Source organism: Balaenoptera borealis (genome assembly GCF_965194805.1).
Source record: "Balaenoptera borealis genome assembly, chromosome: 15".
NCBI lineage: Eukaryota > Metazoa > Chordata > Mammalia > Artiodactyla > Balaenopteridae > Balaenoptera > Balaenoptera borealis.
Window position 1 is genome coordinate 59,188,888 of NC_138871.1, and position 16,539 is coordinate 59,205,426.

Sequence of the window (16,539 nt, forward strand, 5' to 3'; positions counted from 1 at the left end):
TGAATCCCCAGAGCTAGACTCCAAGCTGGAAGGAAAGAATCCTGGTAGAAGAACTGTCAGTCATCTTTCATTAAAAGAGGCTTCTTTCCAAGCCTGGTACACAACTTTCCTGCCTTTGGGGAGAAATCCTTTTCATTTCTATGAAATGACAATGCTCACGGGAGGTGACGTGGGAGTAGAAAGTATGTGTTGATTGCATATAACCAAAACTGGTTGGGGCTTAAGGTTTTGCTATTGTTCCGTGAACCACAGCGAGGGGGCATGTCAGTACCTTAATAATGATTTGGTTGATTATGATTGACTCTTGGAAAACCCAGAGCTTCACCCACCTCTCAAGGGAGGGCCAACAGGCCTAGGAAGGAGAAAGTGGGAGAGAGGAAAACCCTGATAGCACAGGTTTTGATGAAATGTTCTTCATTCCTTTCTCTCTAGGGGAAGATGACGACGACGATGAATGTGGGGAAGAGAAGCTGCCCTCCTGCTTCGATTACGTGATGCACTTTCTGACTGTGTTCTGGAAGGTTCTCTTCGCCTTCGTCCCCCCTACAGAATACTGGAATGGCTGGGCGTGTTTCATCGTCTCCATCCTCATGATTGGCGTACTGACGGCTTTCATCGGAGACCTGGCTTCCCACTTTGGCTGCACCATCGGCCTGAAGGATTCCGTGACCGCGGTAGTGTTCGTCGCGCTTGGAACCTCAGTGCCAGGTAATGAATACATCCCTGTGTGATTCCCCCAGGAGTGGAAGCCCATTTGCCTTCTTGACCCTTTTGTTGCTACAATTCCAAGTGCTGTGCTAACAAACCAGGCCTATGAAAGACAAAAGCCCAGAGCTGTGCATAATGTCACTGCCAGAACATTGTCATGGCATTTCTCAAGGTTAGAAAGCTGGTCGGTGTCATCATGACAGGATAGCGTTCCCAGAGGGCCTGCCTGCACGGAGAGAACAGATTGATTTGATGGATAGATTGATAGGTCAGCTTCCCATTACAGTTAGAACTTTCAAAAACACAACTACAGAATTATCTTCAAGAACAAAATTTCTGTCTTCTATGTATTTAGTCAAGTTTGGATGAAGTGCTGTATTTGTTGGGTAACTAAGATAAATACTTAAGACCTGATGATTCTCTTGACCCAAATATTAATGGGAGTAAATAAAAAATAGACATGGATCAGAACAGGAAAAAGTTATCCTGAGCGAAATGAGCAGGCCAGGTGGACATCCCTTCATGCATTCCCGCTAAGCTGAATTTTTCTCCCAGCCTGCAACTGTAGCTCGTTATGTGTACTCGCTCCTCTGAGTAAGATCTCCTCCTCCTGAACATAACATTGAGAGCAGTAATTTTCAAACTTTGATGGGCATCAAAATTACCTGGGAGTTTGTTTTTAAAAATGCAAATGCCTGAGACCTACGACCAACCTACGGAATCAGAAGGTCTAAAGAAGGGCCCAGAAATGTGTGTTAAGCTCACAGGTGATTCTGATACACATCAGAGCTTATTGTAACTGAAGTTCTGGACCTACTTTGCATCACTAGTTGACATCCTGACAGATGTGTACTCTCAACTTAGAGCAACAAGACTTGCATCTCTACCAGCAGAAGGTCAATGACAAGGGTTGCAGTGGGCTTGGGAAAAGGGAGGAATTGAGGGGAAATACAGCCCTGCGGATGGTGCCATTCCTTTCCCACTTTCCGACTTTGCCACAGCCTTAATGAAAATGCTGTGACTTCTACTAACACTTGCCATAGTTGGCAACCTGGCTTTTGAGTCTGAAAACAAGCACCGTTTAAACCATGTGTCTCTTGCCTGAAATCACTGGCTGTTCTTCTCAGATGTTCATTATCTCAGTGACTATGGATAGATTACTTCTCTGAGCCTCGGTTTCTTCATTTATGAAATAGGGACAACCGTATGAACTTGCAGAATCAGGGTAAGGAGTGGAGAAAACGCCTATAAATGATACAGCTAGTAAAGCATCTGGGACGTGGAATTCAGTAAAAGTGCAGCTTTTGTGATTATGGTGTTGAATGGCTGGGGAGGATCTGACAAGTATGAATTTGGACGCCTCACCGTTGAGAAACGAAGGATGGATGAAGGGTCCAGATTTGTACTGGTCAGCCATGGCTCATGGTGTATTACAACTGATTGACTGTTTAGGAGTCCTGGTCATGCTGGGCCCAGCGTGGTTTTGGGGTCCAGCTGAGTTAATGGAGGAGCCGAGGGATTTCGAGAGTGTTCTTCCTCCCCGCCTTAGTGAGCAGGGCTGTGCAAAGTCTTCCGGTTCACTGCTCATCCTCCGAGGAGAGCAGATTCTTCCCCCTCAACCCCAGCTGTGTTCCAACAGGTCTATATTTGGTCTTTATTTTTTATTTTTAATTTTTTTTTTTTAAAGAGCTCCTGACTTATTTATTTATTTATTTTATTTTTTTTGGCTGTGTTGGGTCTTCGTTTCTGTGCGAGGGCTTTCTCTAGTGGCGGCGAGCGGGGGCCACTCTTCATCGTGGTGCGCGGGCCCCTCACTGCCGCGGTCTCTCCTATTGCGGGGCACAGGCTCCAGACGCGCAGGCTCAGTAGTTGTGGCTCACGGGCCCAGTTGCTCCGCGGCATGTGGGATCTTCCCAGACCAGGGCTCGAACCCGCGTCCCCTGCATCGGCAGGCAGATTCTCAACCACTGTGCCACCAGGGAAGCCCTGGTCTTTAGTTTTAATTTTTTCCAAAAATGACCAGAAATGTAGCAAGCAAGAGGAAGACCTTAAAATATCCATATTAAGTTGCTTTGTTTAGGGAACATGTATACAACCACAGGAGCTAAGCATCATCGATAGCCATGGCTCTGTCAGAGGTTACTATAGGAAAATGTCTGGGAGAGTCTTCTTTCCTTAAGGCTTAAATCACTATCAAGCGGTGCCCAAGTTAGTACACACTCTCGGCCATGGGTTTAACCCTTGAGGAGAATATGTGCAAATTATGGTAATGAAGGCAAACTTAGGTCTCATGACAGTTATCCAAAATTAGCCTGCCTTTCTGAAAAGTCAGCAGTTGATCCTACCGAATGCATCTCTTGCTTTAAAAGGGATTTTTAAAATGTTTTTCCTACATGAAATCCTTGGGCCTGAAAATGTCTTGGGGTGTTTTTCTTTTTTTCTCAACTCGTCATGCCAATATCTCAAAACTGGCTCCTTTCTCTATATACCAATCTGCCAAAGTGGCTCTGTATCTCGTGTATTAATGAACTCTTTTGAACAGTATGGAAGCCGTATGATTAAAATTTTTTCTGTAACATGAAATGTGGATTATAGTGACCCTAGTGCTTGGAGTCATTTGTTCTGCCATTTAAAAAGCAGCTCAGAACCCAGGTAGGGGTATCAAGAGGTAAGAAAGCCTGAGGGCTAATACAGCGAGTTGTTAGTTGTCAAAATGGTTTCCTTACACTGCCGTAAATTCTTCCCATTGGGAAACAGATTGCTTTGCTCTGTTAGTGGGAGAATTCCTATAATTTGCTGCAGTATTAACTGTGTAGCATACTCCCGAAACAATATATTCACAGGTAATCTCAGATGATCATATCTATATAAGCAGACCTCCCCCCCCCAAAAAATGGCAAATTGTTCATTCAGCATCTTGTTCAATATTTCTGACTTTATTCTTCAACCCTGATGCTTCAGAGCATTGCTTTATTATATCTCCTGACTTATCAGGGGGAAAAAAAGATGCTATTGTTCCCAAGTGACAAAGCCCAGTTGCTATAGGCAGAAGAAAAAAGAGAACTAATTCTCTTCACTTACCCCTACCATTCATCTGTATTGGTCCTGGGGCCCAGCTCTTTGTTTAGGCTGACGTCTTGACAGTTTTCCTAAGGCAGAAGGGCTCCTGGCTAGTGTTTGGTAAACTGCTGCCTCCTCCGAGGTGAGACTTAGATTCTTAGATTGTGATGGCCTTATGGGCATTGAAAACCTTCTCTATTAGTCCTCCTGCCTCAAGGCTGGATTAAATATCTATGTATCTCATTAACAGTATTTTTTTTTTTACCATATTCAAAATCTTGGAAAAAAAGAGCTTATGACTTTGCAGGTGAGACAGAGCTTCTTCATACCAACTGGTAGTGAAATGTTCATTATAATCTACTGGCAGAAAAGGACTCCTGACCACCCTCAGGTGTGCCTGTAAGAGCTTAAAGACCCACACCTGTTAATAGAGGAACAGCCTCTCTGCCTGAATGGCCCTTCTACAGAGCCGTCTGTCTGGAGAAGAGGGGGACAGTCTCTTCCCACCTCTCAATGTTGGAGAGAGCCAGAGCCTGGTCCCCAGCCCTCTTCTTGGTCCATGCTAACCCCCTGGGCCATCATCCCAGTCTCCAAGGCTTAAACGCCATCGATATGCCAGTGAGTACCGAATGTAGATCCCCAGCCTCAACTTTTCCCTGCGTTCTAGATTCATATACCAACCGCCTTCCTATATCAGTGCTGGATGTGTAATTCACAGCTCAAAAGTACCATATCCAAATAGAACTGTTGACTTCTACTGCCCAGCTGCCTTATCCTTCAACCAAACCTATTCTTCCCATACCTTGCCTTTCTCAGGAAAACAGTATTATCTACCCAGGTGTTCCTGATTCCTTTTTCCTCATCCCCAGTGAATCCATTCATAACTCCTGCAGATCTCTCCTCTACAGTATATCTTGATCAGACCCACTTAGCTGTCTCTACCACAGCCATGCTGGTCTAGGCAGCTGTTCTCTCTCACTCTGACCCCTGCAGTAGCCTCCTATCTGTCTCCATGCTTCTGCTAGAGATGGTTTTAAGATGTAACTGAGACCACATTTCTCCTTACAATTTTCCAAGGCTTCCTCTTTCACTTAGGATAAACTTCAAAAGCATAACTCTGGCTTACAAAGACCGATGTGATTTGGCCCCTTCCTGTCTTTCTGTTCTGTATACCTCCTTGCCCACTGCTCTTCAGCCCCACTGGCCTTTTTATTGTCCTTCATGCACCAAGTTCATTCCTTCCTCAGGGTTGTGCTAGCTGCCCAAAGTGTTCTTCCCCTTCATTTGCACAAGGCTGGCTCTGTGTCTTCAATTATATCTCATCTTAAATTGTCACCTCTTGAAAGAGACCTTCCCTAACCACACAATGCAAAAAAGTGGTCACCTAGTTTTCCTGTATTATCTCACCCTATTTTATGTATTTATAACTTTGTGGATTTTTTGGTTTATTTGTTTTGGAGCGTTATTATTGGCCAACCCTCCTCACTGAAATGTAAGCTTCCTGGGAGCAGAAACCTTGCCCTTTTCCACTGTTATATCCCTGGCCCCCAGAATGATGCCTAGCTAACACATAAGTAATGCAATTATGTTTGTGCATGTGTTTGTGTATGTGTATGTTGTATATATAAGTTAATGGACAGTCATTTACACATGAGTATGAATTGGTTTGTCAGATTGCTTTCTTCCTAACACCTTGTAGATTCAACTAAGAATTAAAGTTAGAATCAAGGGAGATGAACAGCTATTTCTATAGTGTAGCTTATTTTTGACGAGTAGAGTATACCTGAGTAGGTTACTGTAGTAAGAAGGGTCAAAACTAAACTTCAGAGCACTGAGAGTCTCAGAGCAGAAACATTTTTTTCTCATTCGTAATTGTGTCTGTGGTGGGAACTGTGAGAAGCAAGATAGTATTTTGCAGTAGCCCGGCATAGGGTCATAACCATGTTATATCACATCGCTTCTCTGGAAAAACAGGCTCAAAATTCAAGAGAAAAAAAAGTGTAAGAAGGAACATTTGTAGCCCAGCCTTTTCTGTAGTAGGGACCACCTGTAATTGACATTGTTTTAGCATATAGTCATTTACTCGAGCAAAACTTGCGTGTATTAAGTCAAGCTTCTACATCATATTCCAAATATGGATTTTTTTCCTTTCATCTCTTGCTCCTTTTCAATCAAGTCAAATAGAAGTAAGCATTCCTCTTGAATTACAGAGAAAACTCTGAGATGTTGATGAGTTGGGAATAGTTTGACCTAAGTCCTGCCTTGGTCTTTCTCCGTACATCTTGGTTGGGCTTGTGCCTGAAGCTTGCCTACTGCCCACTTTATCTTCCCTTTACTGGTTGTTTACTCTTGGGACCAGAACAGTTTAAAAATTGGGTATTCTAGGCTGTCCCTTAACCATTGGCATTGTCAGACTTCTGTTTGCTTCCAGTGTTCTGAATATGCTTTGAGTTCTGTCAAGTAGGAATTATTTCGCCCTAGAGATTTTAAGGCATGGAGGAGAAGGAAATAGACAATTTTAGGGGTTTTTCCCTATTTTGTATATGGAATCTTTCTTAAAAATCTTACTTTAGAGAAATTGTATGTCATTTTTAAGTTACCACATCCAGACTTCTAAATACCATAAGAAATGCATGATATAAAACAGCCATACGAGCTGTTCACTTTGCTCTCTGATTGCAGTGTTGGTGAATATGCACCAAGAGGGTATAGAAACGAACTTTAGAACTGAATTCAGGAAAGAGAACTTCTAACCATTATTCACTGTGTTGCTGGAATTAACTTCTTGACTCAGCCTTGCTTTTCTTGCCTGCAAAATAGCCATAATAACCCATGGCAATTTAAAGAGTTGATGAGATTAAGTAATACAGGTTTCAGAGCACTTTGTAAACTGTAAGTTGGTATAAAATGCAAGAAATAATTATCATTATTTACACTGAGATCAACTCTCAAAGTGCCAGAAGGAATAGAAACCATCAGAAAATGAGAATGAAAAGTTTTATGACCAGAGAAGGAAATTTTTTAAATTTATTACGTAGCTCCAACTGTGTGCTAGGCATAAATACCATTTATACATTATACATTATCTGTTATCTTGTTCAGGTTATATCATTAAGTTATTTGAAGTGACTTTCCCTCCTCCCAAGGTTTTTTGGTCCCTTAGACCCATCTCCTGAAAATGAGATTTTTCTATCTGTTTGGCACTGTGCTAGAAAATATATTTGTTTTTGTAACAAAAAATTAGCAATTGATTTCTTTTTTTAGTTTTCAATTTCCTGACTTCTAACACCTCTGAAAACGAAGATATTTCTTCGTTTTCTAGAGCATGCATTTCTAGAGTATGCTTAAGTAACATTTACTTACAACTTATGTCCTGCTGCTTCATCTCTAAGTGGATCCTGAAGTGATTTGCATGGTTGCACAGGTTGTAGGCTGCAATCTCAAGAGCTCAGCATCATCTAAATGATGCCCTGGAGGTGTACGGGGTACCACATCCATGGATGTATATAGTGGTGGCCCTGTGGAAAGGCTACTTAACAGCATATAGGAGAGTAAGCACCAGTATACTGTTACATGAGAAAATTAAGGCTTATAGAGAAATGATTTGACCATATTTAGTCCAAGTTTATATCAGTGGTAAATGGTGCAATCCATATTATCTCTTTCTTATAATCTGGTATTTAACCACTCTATCATTCCACCTGGGATTTAGTTTCAGAGTAAGCATTGCATATACTCTTTCCCATATAGCTTACAATTTGGAGGAAGTTCCTCATTTCCCTTTTTGCCTTAATTTTAGTATTTTCCATTTTTAAAGCATGCAACAGTGGATTATACTCAAGCTCCTTGAGGTCCGACACTATCTTTATTCCCTTTGGCATCAAACACCTCATAGAGTCTATGCTTCAGAAAACTTCAGAAATGAATAAAGACCTAATCTCTACCCAAAGATTCTTAGTGTTTCAATTTTTACATGTAGGAAATACTAAGATGACTGGAAACTCTTCAACATGTTCAACTCTGACCTAGCTGGTGAAAAATAGCATGCCAAGATAATCTTCATCAGCACAGCCATGGGCTGCTAAGCAAAACCACAAGGGAGGTTAGGTCATTCCGGGTCTAGACCAAAGCTGCCTGTGATATGTGGCTGCCCAGGCACTGGGGTCAGCGGGGCCCAGGAAGGGTATATTGGGGATGCTCTCTCAGCAGTCACGTGTTCTGCAAAGACTTAAGGGCAACTTAGGAAATCAAGTTCCAGTGTTCTAGCAGAAGTAGAAGCCCAGGGGGCAGGATCACTAGAGGTTACCGTCCAAAGCATCCAGCCACATACACACTCAGCCTGCCCCTGACCTAACCAAAGAGATGGGGTCAGAAGGCAACACAGCAGCACCCTGCCCAAAGCAAAACTCTTCTCAGGGGATATTGTACCCAGTCATTCTGAATTCCCCCAGCCATCTGAGCTACCTTGGAGACAGCAGGAATCAGACTGATTGAATCACTTCCTCTCCATTCTGCTTCAAACAGATGCGGTGTTCTCATTGCTGGGCTCACAGGTTACCTGGTTAACAGTCTCAATCTCAGGAAAATTATGCAAAATCTTCTCTTAGTGCCATGTTAGTGAACATGCACCAACAGAGTGTAAAAGAACATGAATTCTAGATTCGGATAGACCTGAGTTCAAACCCACCCTCCCCCACTTACTAGAGGCAAATTGCTTAATTTCTCTCAGCCTTAGTTTCTTCACCTGAATAATGGGCACATGAAAATCCACCTCAGAGTTGAGGACTATATGAGAATGCCTTTATAAAGTATCCAGTGCAAGGCCCTACATACAGTGGACCTGATAAAAAATGTTAGATCTCTTTCCCCTTCTCCTTGAACGTACTGATAAATGGGTTTAGGCTTCCCACAGTATTTTTAGCTCTGCTATATTGCAGCCATTGAAGAAACAGAAAGTCAAGAAAATTCCCAGGCTATTTTTATTATTATCCTGTGCTAAGAATTCTGATGAGGTGAACATCCCCAAATGTGTTCCTCTCTCCTGCCGTGCCACTGAGTCTCTGTGAGCTTTAACCCCTGAGCGCTGGCATTTCAACTCAGCGCAAGTTGAAGAGGAAGTGCCACTGCTCCAGTGTGTATACGTGTTAAATTGGATGATTAACATTTCACATCATCTTAAATGGGAATGAAAACAGAGTTACTTTACTCTGAGCCAAGATTTCCCACTGGCTATGGTGTCAGTTCTCCCAAGAGGACCCTAAAGCGCAGGTATATTTTGTTTTCAAATGCTGTAATACACAGTCAGTTTCTTTGCCAGGAAAGGTCAGAACTGCTGCAGACGGGCCCTCTGATCTGTAGTCAGGCCAGGAGGCAAAGCCACCCAGGGACACAGCCAGAGGAGCAGCCCTGGGCAGCCCCAATCTCTCAAATGTCTTTCCATGGAAACTTATCTTAACCTCACACCAGTGAGGCGCTGTGGGGGGTAAAACTCTGTACTTTCCAGCGCACTTTCCCACGAATGGGTGATGTCATTAAAATTGAAGGGACCCTACGTAAGCAAAACTTTACAAGGACAGAGCGAAATGAAGGAAAGCCAGACACCAGATTTCACAAGATGCGCTCCATAAATGGCACCAGAAATGCCTATTATCCTAAACTAAAAATAGACTGTATGCAGCAAGCCCAAAAGCATTTAGTAAAAGCCAGCCTGGAAAAGACCCATTTCAAAATTTTCTTTGCATCCTTATTCCTTCTGCAAAACTTAAACTCTACAAAAGAAGAGTTTGTATTCAATCCTTTTAAGGTTTTTCATTGTCAATTACAACCCCTCTATTTTTCTCCAAGGGCAGCACTGCACGGGCACCTGGCCTTGAGCACAAGGCTGGGGAGGAAGCAGCGTGATAACGAGGATGTCATCTAGCGGGAGGTGGTCCGGGGAGCAGGGGTGCTCGGCGTGTGTCACGCCTCATCTGAAGCTTTGCAGGTTTAGGATTAGTGTCCCAACCGCACGCCGGCCCCCTTCACTCAGTCCCGTAACAGTCACAGCGTAAGGGAAGGGGAGTTAAAAATATGTCCTCCTACTCTTAACTGGGCCTTTTTATAAACTCTAGGTCAGCCAAAGCAAGGACAACCTGGCAGAAACATCATGCTGTTCAGGGGCGTGTGTGCGTGTGTGTGTGTGTGTGTGTGTGTGTGTGTTGTGTTTAGAGACTTGGTATTATGGACGTGGGTTGTAAACAAATGTAAGCTTCCTCTTTTCTATCTCAAGGTGTATTCCAAAGGGAGCAAGCGTCAAGTGTAGGGAGAGCATGTTAGGTGTTTTCCTTCCTGGGGATTAGCAAGTGTGGGCCTTTACTGAGTGACCAGTAAACAATGCACAGGTGATGACTTTCATTTCTCCCTTTGCACATTTGAAAATAAGATAATGAAAATGACAGTTTTCAAGGGCCACTGTTTTTTTATTTTTTCTTTTAAATTCAAGCCCCAGCCTGCATTTTTAAGCAACTTTTTTGAGGCATAATTTACATACCATAAAATTTACCCATTTGACGTATACAATTCAGTGATTTTTTTTTTTAGTAAATTTACTGTGTTGTGCAACCATTACAACCTGATCCAGGTTTAGAATGTTTCATAACCCCAGGAAGACCCCTCATGGCCATACATAGGTAATCGCCGTTTCTATCTCCAGCCCCAGATAACCGCTAATATACTTTTTGACTTGACAGATTCGTCTTTTCTCAATATTTAACAGGACCAATTTTAATGCAAAAATGTCATGGATTCTCTATGTGATAGTAATTATTACTTGTTATACATGATGTTAGGGATTTACCATGGATTCTGTAAGATTTAAAAATTTTTATTTCATCACAAAATCTCTACAGACGTTTACAGTCTACGTGTGTGAGATGTTTTTCATCTTCAATGCTTTGTGCATATATGGATTTGCTCACCTTTTAAAACAGTCCCGTTACCCTCCCGCCAGCAGTAATCGTGGCTCATATATTAGGGACTGCTGGGAGAAAATATCACACAGTGGTACTTATAATTAGCACTATGAATCTTGGGGTAACACCTCGTTTAATAATAAAAAATAAAAACTTTAACAGTCCTTTAGTTAGTTTATCATAACACAGTACTAAGGAGGCAAGCTTCAGATGCTTATTCTCATCCATGGCCCCTGTGTATCACCGTGTCGGCCCTTGGATCAGTACAAATCCATGGAAACCATTAGGAACAGAGACCAAGGCCTATAGAACAGAGGCATGTGCCAGGACCTCCCCCCAAAGAACGACACATTGTTTCTAAACTTAAAAAAAACTGTGGGCTATAAAAAAGCATAATTTAATTTCCATGTCATGGGTACCGCATGAGCAACAAAACAAATGTAAGGCCCATTGGTATTTTTAGAAAAGGCAAATGAGATGCTGACTCTATTTACAAGACGAATCTTACATGTGACTATAGAAGAATGGTAGTATCTGTTGGGGATAGTGTGTATTCTGGCTATGAAGTCACGGTGCTTGGCATTTATGCACGATGCCAGCTGGAACGCCATTGTTGTTCCTTAGCACACAGACTTCGCATCCTGCCTCTCCCCAGGAAGGAAACATGAGCTATGTATGACTGTTTATACCCTGCTTTATTCCAGAAAAGGATTTAAATCTATAAAATGCTTTATATGGTTCAGCCACATTTTCTGGCACATGATCCAGAAATGCCAATTCTATTCGTGACCATTTTTGATAACCTTTGTTTAGCTCAGCACCTATAAATCCAGTATTTTGTGTACCAGGAGAAAAGAGCTTATATTTACAATCAGGAAATTGTGTGGTGTTTTCTCTCCCCTCTCCCCTCCCCTGCCCTCTGGAGCCCAGGGGGCTTTTTGACATGGTCCTCCATAAATTTCAAGCTATTTTTAGGTTACCCCTGTAAAAAGAAACAAAAAAACAAAAAAAACACGTGTTGAGATAACAAGCAGGGCTTGCTGTAGTTCCAAACTAAAATGATCCCCACTGGGGTCCACAAATGGGCCCAGCAGAGGACTAATTACACCTTTTCATTCCTGAGTTACAGGTGCAAAAGAAAAATAATCATAAATGTGCACCAGGATTGTGAAAATGTCCTGCTCTGAAGGATTCTAGGTATGGTGATGCCTCAGATGGTTGAAATATGGCAAACCAAAGCCCCTAAACTAACCCATGGCTATTCAGAGGGCGTCGGCTCTCAGTGTGAGGCTGCATTAGAAGTGGTTCCAGGCACTGCCTGCCCTTTCTTCTGAGCTTCTGGAGTTTCACATTTCGGGAGAAAGGGGGCCAAACCACATACAAGAACCTGACGTCAGTAACTTCTGCCATACCAAGTGTTCTTGTCCTGAGAGTAAGAATTAAACCTGATCTTCTACAACTTCTACACCTGAGCTGAGTCTATGGGGGGATATTAATGACTAGTAATATTCAAAATTAAAAAACTATTCTGGCAGGTGATACCGACAGCTAATGAGGAACCCCCAAACGGACTCCCTGAGGCAACGTGGCATCTTTGATCCTCAAATACTCAAGCAGTCTTCCCTCTTCACCAGTCACTAGGCATGAAAATTTTTTAAAAATTAAAACAAAGGGAGCAATATGATACAGTGGCAAAGCACAGGCTTCCGAGCCATTCTGCCTTCGTTTTCATTTATTTATTTTACAAATATTTAGTGAGAGCACACTAAGTGCTAAGCCCTGTTCTACACGGTGGAGTTAGAGGGAAATAGAAGACAGATGTTTAATCCCATGAAGCCAGATACTTAACAAAAATATGATAAAATTCAGATAGCAATGAGGATGAATATTGTTAAGAAAACAAAACAGGATCGTGGAATCGAGTGTGTGTGGGGATGGTATTTTAATAGGGTGGTATGACTCCTTATACCACTGATGGTTGGCAAGTCACCTAATCACTGAAGCCTTTGGTGTTCCCTTTGCAGACTTACCCAGACAGTTCTAGTCTTAGAAACTATGAAAAAGTATTGCATTCCTTGGACCCCCACTTCAAATAATGCCTTTGAATTACCTGGTGTTTTCCTTCTCTCTCTGGTACCTAGTACTCTTCTTGTCTCTCTCACGCCACCTGTTCTGACCAGATAGGACCTCAGTGCCTTGAGTGTTTCTTCCCAACACCCTTTCTCCTCCCATCTAAATATTCTGGGTTATTGTTACCAACCAGGATTCTTGGCCCCCTTAATCAATAGAAATCGATCAGAGACCAGAAAAGAAATTCAGGCAAGGCTTTGTTCGGGCCCCTGCTGCAGCAGTGGGGAGCAAAAGCAAGTAACAGGTTCCCTTGCTTGCTCACTCGCCAAGGGAGGGCAAGTTTGCTCCTCATACGGGGTGAGGGTAGGGGCGGGTCCAGGGGTCGGGCCGGAGGGGTGGCTTAGGTGTTCTGCCCACCCCTTTGGTGGTTCTGTGTGCAGGGGGCAAGCACAGTACCCTGCTTTTGCTCCGGGCTCTTCAGAAGTGGCAGTTGAGTTTTCTTGGTCTTTTTGTATCTTTTTGTCCATAATTTGCATCAACTGCACATGCATGCAGTTATTTTTAATCCCTTCTAGTTTCTTTGTATTTTGTTGCTTGAGGAGATGTTTGTCCAGGTGCAAGCACTCCAGTAAAGTGTCCCAGCCTGCCTCATTATAGCTTCAGAATATGCAACAAATGATCCACACCAAGGTATTAATGATTTCATGAGGGCAGAGCGTCTGCATTGAACACAGAACAGTAACTACACTTGCATAGCTTCATTGTTCAAAAAGTACATTTGTGTAATTATCTCTTTGATATCCGCAGCAGCCTTGGGAGTTAGGCAGTCTAGATGTGTTAGGTTCAGAGCATGGGGTAATATGTGGTGAGAATAGGATATGATGAAGGATCCTAGAAACGAGACTGCAGCGTGAAGACCTGGGCAACAGGCATCACTGAATGTGGGTTCTAAGCTCACCTTCTGCACTCACAGCCCATCCACCCTAGGGAGCTTCAGTTTCCCCCCCTGAAAAAATGGGGCTGATGGTACTGTTCCCAGCCACCCCCCACCTCAGAACTGTCAGGAAGAACAAATAGTATAACATCTGTGGAAGTGCTTTAAAAACTGTAAGATGTTGTAAAACTAAGAGCTGTTTATCAAAAGACATTTATGAAATACTAAGCTGTGTTGGTACCTGGGAGAGAGACAAGGACAAAACATGACAGGAGAGCTCAGCCTCATCACATATTAGCAGCAGCTTAGAAAGAGCCCTACTCCTTATTCTCTGGTCTTTGCATAACAAATGACATCTCTAGTAAGAGCCCAAGTACAAATGATAAAAGACTTGGGCATGACATCCCTTCCCAGACATGTCAAGGGCACAAGTCCCTTATCAAGCTTGTAAAAAGTATTTGTCAGGTCCAGTGAATATGCAAAGCAATTTTGTGAGTTGAACTCAATGAAATCAACTGTTAGTAAATAAAATATGTTGCTGTAACACAAAATACAAAATTAAAAGAGGACTTTGGCCTCGCTCTACAGTCCTTCAGTGCTTGACAGGAGGGGTTGGAAGGAAACCAAGAGAGACATATCTCTTCCCTTCACAGCCGGCCCTGGGAATATTTTATAGTGGGTGAAATTTGTTTTTTAGAATTTTTGTTCCACTTTATGGCCTGTCCTGGGTACCTTCATGTCTCTGGGCTCTAGGCCAGCACCTAATGGCCAGGAAATATCCTCTTCATCTCTTCCACTCCCCCTCCTCACCCTGTGAAATGTACCTGCTTTGTGTATAGTATGTATGTATGCCTTCCTTCCATCTAAAGATTTGACTGCCGTATCCATGACTACTGAAAGAACGAGAAAAGGCTAAAAATCAACCCTCCATCCCTTCCCAGACAGACCCCATTATTTAGATGAGACTAAATACATTCTTTGTAAGTATAATAGGAAATATGAATAAGCAAAGAATACAAAAGAAATACAATCCCAACATTCATTTGCATTCTTTATTTTATATAGTATATTACATTTATTTTTCATTTGTCATTTCAGAGTATCCAAACAACCAGAGAATCTGAAATTAGATTTCTGCACACAGGGAAATTATTTTACCTTACATACTGTTCCCCTCTTGAAGGGAGTGGGACCAAAGACCATCTTGACTGAGGTTTCTCTATTCCTTTCTCAGTTAAATAACTGTATTGAATGAAGTTGATCTCTCAGTTGTCAGAAGCTTCCTTTCAAGGCCATGTCAGTTTTTTTCTTTATATCACAAAACGGGGTGCATGTTTGCCAAATTTGGTAAGGATAGTGACCAAATGGAAGAAAATGTAAACCATTCATAACCTTGCCCCCTAGAGATAAACACTGTTAACATTGTAATGAATATTTATACATATCAACTGTATGCACTGAACTTTACATTGTTTTATGTTTTTTCTCATGACAATAGATTATTTTATGTCATTTAATTTTTTTATTGAATACCTCTTATAAGCTGTTATAAGCATAACTGATATATTTAATTGAAATATTATATGTTAGGCATGAGAGAAAGTCTCTAAAGCCAGTTTGGACCTTCGTCTCTAGGTCTCCATATGGCCAATGATTAGGATAAACATCTCCTCACAAATATTTGACAGGATGCCATATTGTGTTATGGGTTATAATATCTATTGATTAAATGATTTCACGCTTAAGGCCTTTTTACCCAGTCATTTGTTAAAAATCAACCATGTGCCAGATATTATACCAAGTACTGAACATATGGAGAATAAAAGCAGCCTCTGCTCTAATGAACTTGCACTTCGGTGAGGTAAATAAAGGTGTACCACAAAGTAGGAAATGACATAGCATAGGATATATGCTGCCGTAGCTCAGAAAAGGTAGCTCTTGTTTCCATTGGGTGTCTGGGAAGGTCTGCGGAGAGCTGGACTTTGACTTAGGCCCTGAAGGATGAGTAGAACTTGGACATGTGAGATTGGGTATGAGAAAGTGAATGAAATGTAAATTATTGAAGCAGAGAGTATGGGGTGAAAGGGAGCACTAAATGGTTTGGTGTGTTTAGACAGAGAGTTCATGGAAGATTAAGAACACAAATGTGTATAAGTTTGTTTCCATCATTTTTTGGTAATCTTATTTCAGTTTCTTTTAATCTTATCCAATTGTTTTATTCTTCATTGATGTATAACTTATTTACAATATTATATTAATTTCAGGTATACAGCATAGTTATTCAGTATTTTTACAGATTATATTCTGTTAAAAGTTATTACAAGATAATGGCTATAATTCCCTGTGCTATATGATATATTTTTTTGTTTATTTTATACATAGTAGTTTGTGTCTCTTAATACCATATCCCTAATTTGCCCCTTCCTCTTTTCCTCTCCCGATTGGTGACCACTGGTTTATTTTCTATATCTGTGAGTCTGTTTCTGTTTTGCATATATATTTATTTGTATTATTTTTTAGAGTCCACATAGAAATAATGTCATACAGTATTTGTCTTTCTCTAACTTACTTCACTAAGCATAATATCCTCTAGGTTCATCCACATTACTGCACTTGGCAGAATTTCATTCTTTTCTTTCTTTTTTTCTTTTTTTTTGTTTTAAATCAGTCATCAATTTTATACACATCATTGTATACATGTCAATCCCAATCGCCCAATTCAGCACACCACCATCACCACCCACCGCGGTTTTCCCCCCTTGATGTCCATACGTTTGTTCTCTACATCTGTGTCTCAACTTCTGCCCTGCAAACCAG

The 16,539-nt window shown here is 41.7% G+C and overlaps 1 protein-coding gene across 12 annotated transcripts in view; it reads left to right on the forward strand.

The window, feature by feature from the left end:
* The window catches only part of SLC8A1 (solute carrier family 8 member A1), a 426,970-nt gene that overhangs the window by 359,119 nt on the left and 51,312 nt on the right, over positions 1–16,539 (forward strand). For all 12 annotated transcript variants that reach the window (XM_082358042.1, XM_082358037.1, XM_082358041.1 and 9 more), the window contains one exon: positions 433–708. In XM_082358042.1, the coding sequence (XP_082214168.1) occupies positions 433–708 (276 nt within the window). The remainder of the gene's footprint in view (positions 1–432; positions 709–16,539) is intronic.